General features: G+C 39.9%; 1 protein-coding gene across 1 annotated transcript; it reads right to left on the bottom strand.

Annotated features, from left to right (window-relative positions):
• Positions 1-7192: 7192 nt before the first annotated feature.
• rdh8a (retinol dehydrogenase 8a) lies at positions 7193-13327 on the bottom strand. Its single transcript, XM_032537806.1, has 6 exons — positions 12939-13327; positions 10510-10671; positions 9152-9331; positions 8213-8306; positions 7931-8114; positions 7193-7801 (listed from the first exon to the last, which is right to left on the bottom strand). The coding sequence occupies exons 1-6, from the start codon at positions 13042-13044 to the stop codon at positions 7574-7576; spliced, it is 954 nt and encodes a 317-aa protein (XP_032393697.1). The 5' UTR covers positions 13045-13327; the 3' UTR covers positions 7193-7573.
• Between the last annotated feature and the right edge of the window lie 1562 nt (positions 13328-14889).

Here is a 14889-nt window from a genome sequence, read left to right on the forward strand (position 1 = left end):
TGCTCTGCGACTTTTCAACCCAGCGCCACGTCTTGTTCGTAGCCCTTCCAGAAGATCAGTAATCCAGCCGAGGAGACAGTGACTTTTCATAGACTTTACACGAGTAATACCAAAGCCATAAATCCATCTAAAAGGCTATTCACTGTTGTCTATGAAAATAATAATAATCCTCTGCTGGCTTCAACCAGGGTCCAAGATGTCGCTGACTGACGGGCCTATGCACCAATCACATGCAGTGGCGTATCGTCAACCAAGGGCAACCCCTAGCAGGAGGTGCTAACAATCAGTGTATAAAATAGACAGGAGGTCCCCTGGAGGCCTGGAGGCTAAAATGAGTGTGATACTAATACTGATGTTTAATTGCAGACAGATAATTTATAGGTGACACAACTAACATTTTGGAATAAAAGTGCACTATCAACATAGTAGTACAGAACTGAAGGATATTTGATTTTTTTGTCAAAAATTGTCATTAGTGAAGGCAAAAACACTGCTTGTTTAGCCACCATTTTGGTTTAGAGTAATTCCAAAACATACAAAATGAAATAACAGTAATTCAAGTACTTTGAAACATGTCCACATTATATATATATATATATATATATATATATATATATATATATATATATATACAGTACAGGCCAAGAAAACACCCTATATTCAATGCGTTTTCTTTATTTCAGACTATTTACATGTAGATTATCACTGAAGTCATCAAAACTCCAAGTGTTCCAAGCTTTTGGCCTGTACTGTGTGTCATATATATATATATATATATATATATATATATATATATATATATATATACGTTTTTTTAGGATAGTTTGAAACTTGAGTACCCAGAGGAAACCTAGGAGAACACAAGGAGAATGTGGATAATTCACACATAAACTGAACAACTGGCCCAACTGGTGCTGTGGTTGCACATATAAAAAACATGTTTTGATTGTAGATAGTTAAATGTAGAAACAAACAAACAAATATAAACACATGCACTGGCTTTCTGCTTACAGTAAATAGATGTAAACTATTGTTGCTTTCTAATGTGTTTTTGTGTTAGGTTTAAAGGTGTCTCCACAGAGTTTCACAAAATATTGCTGTCTTACAGAAGCATTCTTTGAACATAGAGTAACTCTAAGCGTTCTGAAAAGAATAGCCTATGTAAACATGCAGAGTGGGCTGTTGAAACGTGAAGTTTTGCTGGTGGTTGAGTTTGATTGAGTTGAGTATTCATAAATTTTGAAATAAGTGGTCAGTGAATGAAAAATTATCAACAGTTAACAGCTGTTTTACTGTAATGTTTGGCAAATTGGAGCTCAGTATTGACAAAGAACCAACTGTGAGACGTATTTATAGTCTATATTACAGTAAAATTAAGAGGAGTAGCATGCATTTAAATATGTAGTATTATAACACAAAATTGAGTATTTGGGATGTGTTATTTATTTTACATGTAATATTTAAAATTTAAACAACTATACACACCGCAACTATATACCTTTACCCTCACAAATATTGCTTTCGATTTTTAGTGTTGTTCTACACTACACTGTATGCAAAATTAACAGTTGGGAAAAAAAACATGTATTGCCAAATACAACGCTGTAACAACAACTGTAAAACAAAACATGTAAAACAAAATGACAAATGATGTATCCAGCTCTGGAGAGTGCCCACAGCAATATGACTGCATCCCTCCACTGCCTAAAGAACAGGCATGTGTGCATACAGTAGGGATGGCAGTCATAAACAAGTCAACACTGAAAAGAGCTCTTATTAAGATACCCAAGTGCAGGCCAAGTGGCACATACTGTACTTTTAATAACAGTGCCTTTCAAAAGAACATAAGATTTTGAAAAAACCTAGTATACAGTGTTTTCCAATAATTGGCATTTAAAATTACAAATTAGTTTTCCCATTCAGTTATTTATAATTTGTCTGTGCATAACACATTTAACTTCAAATGAATAACCTTTGCTATGACACTAAAACTGTTTCATAACTGTTTTTGAACAGTATGGTGTGCATGTGTATCATTTATGAAAGGAAACTGTAATATTGAACATATTCAGGATGTGACCACCCTGTGTTCATCAGGAATCCAACACACGTCTTCTCCCTCAGGGATTCTCTTTACATTGCAACAGTTCTCGTCCGGCAACCGAAACCAGGCTGTGCACGGACAAGCAGAGTTAATGTATGCCAAGCCCTCAGTGTCTGTGCCTGAGGGAGAGAGGCACATCATCTAGACGAGTAGCTGGGATAGGAGGAAGATGAAAGAGAGAAAACAAATCTGAGGCCAAGGTGTGAGGAAGAGAGAGACTGACATTGTGGCGTGATGTTCTTTATACTACACATGCACACCAATAAAAAGCATTAGGACGAGCGAGGATTTAAAAAATAGAAGTGAAAATGAATTGAGGAGGGGGAAAAAGACTCCAATTTGTAGTTTTTGTTAATAGGAGACTGAGTGAGAGGGCGAGCAGCCAAATGACAGAGGCGTGTTTGTGTTCTGATTAGGCTGAGCCAAACAGAGGCGGCTCACCAATGGAGATAACCAACAAAGACATCTCTTCAGTGGGGACAAATCTATGAACATCTTTTCACGCTCTATAGAGGAGACGTTCTTTTGTTTTGATGAAGGAAAAAAACAATCAGCCTGTGTGGATCCACAAATTCAGCACAAAGTTTACTGTTCATCGATCTTGAACAAAGCAGATGACCAACATGCCTACTGGTTTTGGAGTTTACTGCTCAAGAGCAATTTTACTTCGTCATTATGCTTAAGTGAGCCACAACTTGAAGCTAAATTATCGTTACGTTCTTGCGAAGTAAAAGTTTTTTTTAACGTTTTCCCTCTCACCCTGGATGCCAAGACATGATGCACTCAAGCTGAATAAACAATGATGTGGGCTCTTTGGGCTAAGACAGGCTTCCTGGCATGGGTGTGCCCGCACCCTGTTTGGTTTCTCATCTTTATGCTTGGCGACAGTGAATAGGTCAGATCCATGGCAGTGCAGAGTGAGGCTGTTTCTCTGACAGAGAAATGAGGCTGGGATACAGCCAGGGTTGCCAGGCAAGGACAAACTTCAAAACTGATAGACTCTTTGATGAGGTCACTGTCTATTACACAAAGACTAACTAACTGTCTCTGTCACTTGCATACTTACATAGCTTACATACTTGCTATCTATCTATCTATCTATCTATCCATCTATCTATCTATCTATCTATCTATCTATCTATCCATCTATCTATCTATCTATCTATCTATCTATCCATCTATCTATCTATCTATCTATCTATCCATCTATCTATCCATCTATCCATCTATCTATCTATCTATCTATCTATCTATCTATCTATCTATCTATCTATCTATCTACACCACTCTTCTTGGTATGTCTTTGAGTCCTGTCAGGCTGACTTATACACACATCCTCATAAACACTCACTAAACTCACTTACACACTGCAAGAGGCACAGGAGAAAAACATCTTTGGGAAACAAATTAAAAGGAAAACTATCGCTTGGATGAAAACATTCCCTCCTTGGTGTCGGTCAAACCAGAAAGCAAATCATACGGTTATTTTTCTGTAAATTAAAAAAATAGAAATGGTTCTCGCACTAAATTCCCAGACGTCTAATTACAACATTGAAAGATCGAGACAACTAATCCATGGTGGAAGAGGTTAGAAACCCAAAGAAAGATGATATGTTACGGGAAGAAACATGAGTGTACTGGATGGTGAGAAAAGTGTAGTTTGTTTGTTTGAGTTTATTTTCTTCCCCTTATCTGTTTTTTTTAATGTTTTTTTTTGCTTTTTGGACTCAGTCATGCTCTTTAACTTGTCTTTCCTACAAACAGGAGTTTCAAGTTTCTTCAGCGGCTTTGCTGTCAGACTGCTATTGTGAAATATTGCACCAATCCTACCTCATTGTCCACAATAACAACAAGAAGATCATGTTACCTCAACTCAGATTACATCATTTCTAAACCCAGCACAATCAACCATCATCCTGTTGTTTGACAATCAGAATGATTGTACACAGAATGAACCCTCTAATCACAGAGTTTCACAGTCATTGGAACTGGTAGTTTTGAGAGAGTGAACGGAGTGGAACACAATGATACGGTAGTGGGCAAACTGAGTCGCAGTCTGGAAATTCCTGCTGGATTGTTTATGTTCTGGAAGAGCAGTAGGGAAAGGGGGCTACGCTAATGTAATAATGGTGACAATAGTGGTTCTGTGTCTGTAAAACAATGTGTATGACTGGCCAGCTAGAGCCAGGATTCTTTTGATTTATGTTCTGACCTCCAAACGATCCTGAATGGCCTCGCAAACAAGCAGTTCTGCTCAGAACGAGAGATGATGACCCCCCTCTCCATGTGTAAATAAACAAGTGACCCACGTTGGGTCTGAGAGAGGTCACTGCACAGTGGAGTTAGGAAGATGGACAGAGAAGAGGGCAGACAGACAGTAGGCCTGAGAGAGAGACAGAAAGTGAGTGAGTGAGAAGGACAGAGAAAGGGAATGGACAGAGAAGGAGAGATAGATGTGTGGTTATTTCTCCCTGTGGCCTCTGCTGCCCTAATGGACCCGACCACCACAGGCAAGTTACAGCCAACTAGGGCTTCTCCTGTTTTGACTATATAAAGATTGATAGCTTCTCTCAGACCCCAGATCAGCTTTATGGATAGTAATCTGTCCCTTGTGGCTACTTCTCCAGCCACACACAGCCATGTAAATAGTGGCTGACCTCCACCTTTGAATATGTTTCTGATCCTGGAATCAAGTCATATGGCGGTTCTGTGACACTACTCAGAATTATTCAGAAAGGATCATTGATTGCAAAGGCAAATAATAACAGAAACATATAAGTGGTGCCACATTTTTATCCATCCTGACCTGGGATCCGGCTGTAGCACCGTGTCTAGACATCAGCTCCACTTGCCACTGCATCCCACAGCACCCAGACCTTTTTTTTGCTTCCTCTGCTTTTTTCAAATTTTACCTCTTCTTTCCTCTTTCCCATTTTCATAACTCAATTCTTACAATTTCCTGACCTCTGCCACAGACTTGTTTTTGATCTCTGACTCCCTAGTCTATCCCATCACTGTCTGAGTCAGGCTTAGGTGTGGTTCTCAAGGGATGATGAAAGTTAAAGGAGGATACGGTAAAATGGCTGACCCAGCAATAGAGGAGGCATACATATTTCAAAGAATGTATCCTAAAAAGATAACTTTTGAGATTCCCCTTTTTTCCTTCTCTCTACTCATGTTTACTTTTCAAAATGTAAGTGGATTGTTTGTCAGTACACAACAAGGGTGCATAAAACGGGCCCATGCATGTTTAGTGGCTCAGTAATTGTGACAGGGGTACAATTAAGGGAAGGCCTAACCACGTCAGGCTGCCCTCATTATACTACAATTACGTTCTTGATTGTGAAACAAAGGTGCGCAACAATGGTTTGATAAGACCCCTTGTTTAATGAGACTTTGCTGTAACTCCTGTGTTCATTCAATTAGTAAACAGGTCTTCCATTCAGGACTGGGCACCCCAATTCTCATCTTCCCAAATGCGACACACCCCCACCTCTCACTACCCCCTGCCCTTAGCCTTCAGCGTCCCACATTGGGTCTTGGCATCCCCCTAAACATTCAAGACACACAGACTCCTCCCCCAACCTCCTACCCCCCTTCCCCTTAACCCCTGCACACACACCCATTTGATTGTGATTGACAGCGTCTTTGTTCCATTGTGCGGAGCTGTCGCCTCTGATGAAGACACATACACAGAGCTGAGGCGCTGCACTTATTGTACAGAATTGCACAGAAACTACAGGTCTGCAACCAGTTGCACTGTCCTCTGATGAGGAGCTCCAAGAATTCGGTGAGTGTAACCATCCTGGACAAGGCAGGGCATGGCAGGATGAGACAGGGTGTGTGCAGACAGGACAAACTCTGGCTAGGCTATCCAGGCCAGACCACATGCCTCTCCCAGTGTGGACCAGGGGGTCCAGGCCCTATGGGCTGAGGGGGCCAGCTGGAGAGGGAGGCTGAGGGCTGCGCAATGTGTCTGAGGAGGCCGTCATTAGGGTTCACCCCTCCTCAGGGATGGGAACCAGGTCACATTCTCTCACACGGCACAAAGCAGGGTGTGTGTGTGTGAGAGGGGTGGGGGTTCAAGGGAGGGGTTTTCATGGGGAACAGGCCATGACCTCTTTATATCCATCAACAGATCACTAACTTGGCCCATAGACGTGCTCATACAACACACACACACACACACACACACACGCATGCACGCACGCATGCAAACACATGCTTATGTGTGCGTATGTCCACAAGCAAGAAGGAACAAAAATATGCAAAAACAAGTTCATGCTCCTCAAGAGGCCTTATGTGTGTCTTTACCTGTATATTGTCCCAATAGCTTTTTTGTTGCAAGAAAAACTTTCTATAATGGAAATTACAGTAATTTTTCAAAATCTTCTCTGTGGATTAATGTTGAATAATGTATTGTTGAAAAATATAGATACAACTATAATGTATAAAACAAACCTGCTGACAAAAAAAGCCAGTGCATGCAAGATTTAAACTATTCAATTATATTGCACTTTTCTATCTGAGGCCACTAAGGACAAATTCCTTTACACTACAGCTCCAGCTCTGCTGATGATGATCCTGTGAAACCCACAGTTTGGCTGCCAGGGGAAAAACTGTGAAATACTGCCCCCTCATGGTATCCAAGGAGTCTTGCAGACAGAAAGAATATCCTTGGACTTCTATTACTGTAAAGTATCAAGAAAAATTATTATGTATAAATTCCGTTTATTTTTAAATCAAGATGCTAGATTAAAATTATCTCACACACCCCTTCACAAACCTTGAAAAACATAACAAAAAAATTAAAAATATGATTTAACAGCAGTTATGACCATGAGAACACTTCGCTATGGAAAACATGAAATTAAGGGCACAGCACAATAAAAGCACATATATTCTTTCCGTCTTTGTCATACATGTTACAACTCTGGTGAGCCTGAGTGAATCGTTAACTAGGCAGCTACAAGTTATGGCATATTATTTCTCTATAATGTAATAATGATAATAATCTCTCTGTAACTGAGTTCATTTTTGTGCTTTGTTGTCTGTCCATCGGGGCTCTTATCTCATGTCATGCCTGTGTGTCTCATTTAAATGATATAGACATCTAACCTCAATATAGCCACACTATATCTGTGTGTGTGTGTGTGTGTGTGTGTGTGTGTGTGTGTGTGTGTGTGTGTGTGTGTGTGTGTGTGTGTGTGTGTGTGTGTGTGTGTTTGTGTGTGTTCAAATGAGGTCATCCTGCATACAACATCTCTGTGACAAACTTGTGCAATTGTGCATTTTGTCTAGCAAAGCTTATCATGGTAGTTTCCTTGAACTAAAAGGCACCTCCTCTCTCCAAGGTTACTGGCTCTAGTCCGCCTGCTTAGCCCAATACCTCAGAATAAGGCAGTAGGAATGGGGTGGGGTTCAATAATATGGGAGTGTAAGGATTAGGGGCAGGGTTGGACACCCTCTTCAGTTAGGTGAGACGGTGCGTCTACGCAGGCAGCTGCATGTCAGGCACTTGAGGATGCTCATGGTGATGTGCATGAGAGGGCCAAAATTGAAGAGTAGGTTGTAGAAAGTGTTGACAGACAGGCCACCAGTCTCATCTGCGTACTTTAAGGCCACAATAGGTGTGTAGAGGCTGTTAGTCAGATTCCTGAAGCGAGGGCTGCTTGACTCAATAACCTTTTTAGTGCACTGGAGAGACAAGAAGCAAAAGAAAGTTTTGACTGATTTCATTGCTATTACGCCTGGTAAATGTTAATAACAGTTAGTGATCAGACAAACAGAACATTGATTCTTGAATCCTGAAATAGATTCCCTTACTTTAGCTATGTCCTCTGGCGTCTGGCCCATGGCTTCAAATATATCTATGGATGACGGCAGGTAAACATCTTTAAAATAACGGACTGTGTCGGCATCTACCCCTGGATACTCCATCTTGGCCACATCCTCCATCATCTTTGTCTCAAACTCAGTGTGCACTGGGCCAGGCTCAATCATGGACAAACTGCGGGGAGTCAAATGCAGAAAGGCCCGTGAGGAAGCATGTACAGTACAAAGCAAAGACAGATGTAAAAGTAGAACAAAGAAAATAGGGTAATCTACCGGATATTGAACTTCATCAGTTGCACGGCCATACTCTCACAGAAACCTTCCATGGCAAACTTAGAGGCAGTGTAAACATCATTGAACACCACTCCTAAATCAACAAAACAGAGAGATAAAGGACGTTATCACATCATTGTATTATCAGATTTCACTGTACTCTGTTAACAGCAGACATGTGTCAAACATAATTTACACATAAAGGCCTAAGATACTCAAATCAACAGATAAGAAACAGACATATGTCACATGTGGAAATGCAAGTGCCAGACAGCATATGAAAGTCAGTTTAGCCTACTTTCCTGTGATTAACAACTTATCTGATTTTCTAGTAAACCCAACCCATCTGGCACTTCAAACAAGTTAAAAAAAATGTTGATTTGGAACTCCTTGCTATTTAACTCAAATGTCCAACATAGGCAGACAGCAAATAAATAGAATAAAGTTAAGCCTTTAATACAGATCTACTACTGCTATTTGAAAACAATACATTTTAGAAGATTAGATCAAGATAACAAGCATCTGCTACAGTGTATTCTTTTATACAGTAAAAAAGTGCTTCTGTTATGTCATACAATTCAAATAATGTTTCAAGTTTAAGGTCCACTGAAATTGCTTCCCATGTTATTGTAAACTGATTTCTGACCTCACTAATTCAATAGATCCTAAAGCACAGAACACACAATGATTTACAGCCAATCATTTAGAATTCTATTCTCCTGCTTTTCAATCGAGCATTAGGCCAGCTAAATATACCAGTTATCCAAATAGTATTGCAAGTGTGATTTATCAAACGTCTATGTGCAGTGCTCCTGTCTACACCTGCAAAGTCTTGAAACATGCCTTTTCATGGTCTGTTGGAATTCTAAATATTATTTCTTGTGTTCTCAGATCAGACCTAACTGGATTGCAGATTTGTTAAATCTGCCCAAATCATACCCTGAAGACCCATGACACTGCTCATGACCACAATGTGTCCTGAACGCCTTTTCTTCATGTCTGGCATCACTTCTTTTATCATGCGAACAACACCGAAGAAGTTGGTCTCAAAAACTCTTTTCATCTCCTCGATGCTGATGCTTTCCACAGGTCCCAGCAAGCCCACTCCTGCATTGTTGACTGACAGGAAACACACAAACACAGAGATCACAAACCTGTAATTAATAAAACAGTTGAGATATTGTTTTCTTAATATTAAGTGATATCTGTATTGTTTGCTCTGTTCACTTGGCCTTTCTACAAGAATAGATCCCTAATTGATAGATTACAGATGGTATCGCTTGATATTGCCACCAGATGTCAGTGTGCGACAACAACAGAGAGGTGTGATGTAACACAAGTCCATGTTGAAGGGCCTCTGGGTCTTGAGTAATTAGGTGAAGGGGGATGCAATGTTGGATGGAGGCAGGTTTATAAATAGAACCTTTATCTAGACTAAAGGGTTAAACACAATAACTGAAAAGAGTCACCTATGTGTGTGTTATTAATCTAACTTACAATTGCCCAAATCACCATCAAATGTTTTATAGAGTGTTTGAGTAATACCAATGACCTAATTCATTTCTGGTGACAGGCTGCGATTTCTGGGCTTGAAAATACATTGCATGCTTTGTTTAAGCAGTAAGGACCCCCCCCCATTCAGAAATAAATAAGCAAAAGAAGGTGTTATGGGCAGACAGAGCTGCTGACTCAGTTCCAGCCATATTTCACACACTCAGGATATGGTGGACAGGACACTCAGTATGGTGGTGCTTTCTGTTTTGGTGCAGAATCTATCTGCCCACTGGAATTTCAAGACTCTCCCAATCTCCTCCCCCCACCTACTCTTAATGTCAACTGCAGAACCACAGAGGACAGCGCTACAGGAGAGCACCAAAAAACATTTCAGTTACTTTCAAACTTTGTCCTAAAGTTGTGATATTATTACAGTAAGAACATTGTACTGTGATAGTTTGCTTTTCCACTTCACAAGTCTGTTAGACTTTTAGTGTTATGTGGTATGACATTACTGATTATGTTACAGTAAATACGGGCTACTTTCGCAGGAAGGTTGAGGGTTAATGTTCTATTCTTTGGTTATCACACAGATAAGGAACTGAACAAGGTAATATAATATATAACCTAATGACTTTAGGTTACATACTTAAATTATCAACTGTTCTTAAACATATGATAAAAGAAACAAAGAACATGTATACAAGTTTAGCCACATATAGAGGATAGATCAAATGTCATTCCATGCTGGGAAAGGGGTCAAATGATAGATGCAGGCCTAGTTTCAAGTGTTACCCACTTACTCAGGATATCAATATGGCGGTCCTTGATATTGTTGATGCACTGCTTAACTGACTCGTCACTGCACACGTCTAGTGGAAGTAATATCAAGGTCTTGCCATATGCATCTCCCGCTGCCTCCACTAGCTTGTTTTTCTTCTTCAGATCCCGCATGGTGGCAATAACTGATAGGGAGAGATGGAGAAGTGGAAAATATTATTTTAAATGTATGATGTGGCTTCAAACTTTACAAAAAGAGCCTCTATAATACCAGAAACTCTTCTTTAGACTTGTACAGTAACACAACATGGAACCACATAAAAATACTTCATCAATATCATCACAATCATGATAACATTTTATTGGAGTCCATGTTTGTCCTTTTTTTAAATTCAGTCATTAAGAAAATCAAGAGTAATTCTTTTCTGTAATAAAAAATAAAATAACTCTTGACCCATTGATGAAATGACAGTACTGTGAAACTTGTAATCTACTGAACTAAAGATTTCCTAAACAAACACACACACACACACACACACACACACACAGCTGTCAGACGTGCAGGTCAGAGTTCTTTGCGATGACCACGCCTGTCAGTTTACAGGACACAGAATTGATTTCCTCTGAACTTTACACGCTGACCAACATTAACCTACATTCAGCACAAGAATCTATCATGACCCGTGACAGCAGCTATCGGCACAGTGTTGACTCAGCTTTCATGGCTTCTTCCATGTTGTGTGTTATGCTGACACACTGCTGACTGACATTATCTAGCAGAGGAAAAAGAGAGACTGTGCTGTTGCACATTGGTAATCGGGGAGTAAACAACCTCCTCTTCACACATTCATCTGAATCTGCCTGTTGTCCTTACCAGATAAAGGCAAACCCTCACCTGATTCTTGTCTGATCAGAGATAGAGTTGGAATGTTGCAATGTTACTAACATTTCATGACGTATAGTCATGCAAATTAGGCCTTTTTTAAGATTTGGTTTTGTACGTGTCATACAACTTGTCAGTGGAAGTTGTTGAATACACAAAATACATTACATAATGATGTCTTATGAAGTTGAGTTAAGCCTAATCTTGTGATTTGAAAACTGTGTCCATGAAGCAACAAAGAGATTTACGTATTGGTAGAGAAGTGAACAAGAGATCCATTGTTCTTCTGGCTCCTGCAGGAATTACTTCTGGGCTGCTTAAACATTCTTGAATGAACCACATTTCATTGCACACACAGAGATCTTTTAGGGGGTTTTGCTGAGTTTGGTGTACTGTATGTTTCTGCAACTAATCCTTACTTTTATGCCCAATGCAATATTTAATCTCTGTTGGATTTCCTAAGGACCCTGGGTAAAGGGCAGATCAGCTTCATTGCTCAGAGGTGGCCTTATTGAAAGCAGGTCACATTGTGAAAAAAAACATCTACACAGACCAGTGTTCTAGGAGCAGTTAATCACTTTTGCTTTGCTCATCGATTTCACAGTAATAAATCCCATCAGATCCTGATGGCCCTCAAAGAAAAAAAAAAGTGCACAGTGGTTCCTAAAGCGGCCAAAGGAGAGCAGTGATAACTTAACTTGACAAAAATGATCTTATCAAAAGATCTTTTGTAACACAACTGCTGAAATTATGGGGGTTCACTGTCACAGGCCTAGCCAATTCTGTTTTTCTGCATAAAGTCCCATCTAACAACAAGGGGGGTTTTAAAGGCAAACTTTTAACAACAGGGGTGGGGGTGGGAAGGTGGTCTAATGTAATTCTGTCTGAGGCTCCATGACACGGAAAGGTTTTGGATCTCCAATCCCTGGAGTGACATTAATAAAGGCTGGGAAGCAGGAGAGGAGACCCACAGACCAACAATGTCAAAGTGGGACACCCTAACTCCACTGTGCACCAATGAAGACTTCAAACAAGGCCCTTGCTTTAGAGTGAACCCTCGCTTGTACAGGTCTCAAACTTTGTCCCCCTTTCAACACTCGCTCCAGTGAGGGGACTATAGGCACATTAGACACGGCACTAAACCGGAGCAGGCGGTCTACAATTCACTGCGATAAAGGAGGCTTTGTGCTGGAGAAGTCACTTGAAAGAGAACTGACAAGACTCTTTTTATGATTCCGCCTGTAAAGCGGCATCCTTGCCTCCCCTGGAAACTGCGCTTTCAGATGATAATTATTGAACCAAAGGGGCGACTGAATCCCAGACCTTACAAAAGGATATGGATCCGATATCACAAGGGTTAGCTATCTTAATGGACACCACACCAAAACACTTATTTGTGTTAGGACGGGATTTGCGCATGAAACTCAACCGAACTTTGTGCGTAAAGGAGGATTGGTGCAATGAGTTTTGCAGGGGGAAGTAAACACGGAATAGGTTCTCAAGCGAGCCACACTGTTTTGCTGCTAATAGGTCCGATCAAAGAAACAATGTAGAAGAAAGCGCATTTACCATGGTAACGCTTCTTTTCATCTTTGGCCAGCGTGACGGCGATTCGTAACCCGATGCCGGAGGAGCAGCCGGTGATCAGCACAACTTTCTGCCCGCTGTTCGCCATGATTTGTCCGGGTAGGCGCTGTGTTTTTCAGCGGTCCTCTGCTGTGGATGGTCGCTGCCGAGGGAGCTACCGATCACCGGACTTTAAAAAAGTAAAGCGGATCATGCAGCCACCGCAGCCATTTGAGCCTCTAATTCAGTCACATGGTCAATCAAATCAGTAACCAAAAAAGACGTGGCATTGCAAACACCTCGGGCAGACAAGATTTTTAACTTGATAGGTGCCGCCTTCCCTGAAAACGAAGTTAATTCCTTTAAAATGTGTGGCCGTGCATGCGCACACGTGCGTGTTGTAGAGGGGGCAGTGCTTATGCGATTTCTGAGCTGGTGACCCCAACAAGTAGCCTTACTATAATATTCATACAGTAGTCACATGATGTTTTGGTCATACCTGATGGTATTTTTTGTTCATTACAGTTATTATTCTTAATAGGACTTATGGTTTTACCAGGACACATTTTACGGTAGCCTACCCAACACGTTTTTACTATTATTTAATCTTAAATTATTTTACAATAATTAAATTTAATAAGTAATTTTAACACAGCATTATAATTGAGATATTAAATATTTGGGCTGCATATATAATTTCATAACAAATCACATATATTATTATAAATCTGATGATGATGATGATGATGGTGATTATGATTATTGTTGTTGTTGTTGTTGTTGTTGTTATATGCTACCCAGGCTATAGCTACACTCAAATTAAACACTTGTTTGGCTCTAGTTAACTATTTATAAAACTAGTCCCATTCTTACATTTACACGATTTCTCTGAAACGTTAGTGCTTACTTTTTCATTTCATTCGAGCGTATCCTGTTATATTGTTTTATTGCTTCTATTATACTTTATTTTAGTGTAAAATATTCTCTTTTTTCTATTACTTTTTCCATTTTATTTTATTACTACTACCTTATTTGCTATATTTGATAATTGTTTCTGGAGCTGGCATGAAAAGAATATCACAGCACTTGGCACTGTGTATGATTGTGTATGTGACAAATAAACGTTGATTTGATTTCTAGTGACTTAATGCGCTGCATTGTACTGCCATCTGGTGGTAAGGAAAGCTGTAGCACACTTAAGAAGCACTAACTTACTTGAATTCCTAACACCTAATAAAAAAGCTCATTGCATCACTGTATTCCAAATATGAATATGAATGTAATAATGTAACACAATGGTCTGAGTTTGGTTCAGCTGTCTCATTTTAGTTTGACAATAATGCCATTAGCAAGGATCTGTTATGGACCGTGACTAGTAGAACCTATTCTTAATGGTTGTAAGGGTTTAAGGTGCCTCTGATAAGATCTCACTTGCCTTTTTCCTCTGATGAAAGGCCATAGTGCAAAAGTCAGTTGTGTTTGGGCCTGTTGTTAAATGTGATGAAACTGTAGGTTTTCCATTTACTCTAATACTGATCCGCATAACCACCATGCAGGGATGAGTGGATGGTCCAAAGAGCAATCTAGAGTGATTAGCTAGTGAACGATTTATGCCCTCCTCTTTTAAGTCACTCATTAAACTGTTTTATTTAATGCCTTGCCAACTTTACATGATGAACATTTCAAACACAAATGGTGATTCCACCAATAAAAAAAAAACTATACATTCTTAATGCTGTATCACATTTTAATGTATTTCATGCATTTTTGAGATGATGGTTTGTGTTTTTAAGAAGTGGATTGAACTGGGGTTGTCATAATGGATCTTGTTAGCTCAGGTGCCCTTTGTTTCTGGTTTGTACAGTTAAGGAGGATTACACACTATATAATAACTAGTTACAGAAATATAATAGTCATACATGTGGCTGTAAGTAGCTCCATACAGATGAAACGA

Source organism: Etheostoma spectabile, chromosome 15 (genome assembly GCF_008692095.1).
Source record: "Etheostoma spectabile isolate EspeVRDwgs_2016 chromosome 15, UIUC_Espe_1.0, whole genome shotgun sequence".
Classification (NCBI taxonomy): Eukaryota; Metazoa; Chordata; class Actinopteri; order Perciformes; family Percidae; genus Etheostoma; species Etheostoma spectabile.

Coding starts and splice junctions, on each gene's coding strand:
- rdh8a (XM_032537806.1), bottom strand. CDS start 13,044: ATGGCGAACAGCGGGCAGAAAGTTGTGCTGATCACCGGCTGCTCCTCC. Junction 10,672..12,938: donor TGAAAAGAAGCGTTACCATG/GTAAATGCGCTT, acceptor TCTCCCTATCAG/TTATTGCCACCATGCGGGAT. Junction 8,115..8,212: donor CTGATGAAGTTCAATATCCG/GTAGATTACCCT, acceptor GACTCCCCGCAG/TTTGTCCATGATTGAGCCTG.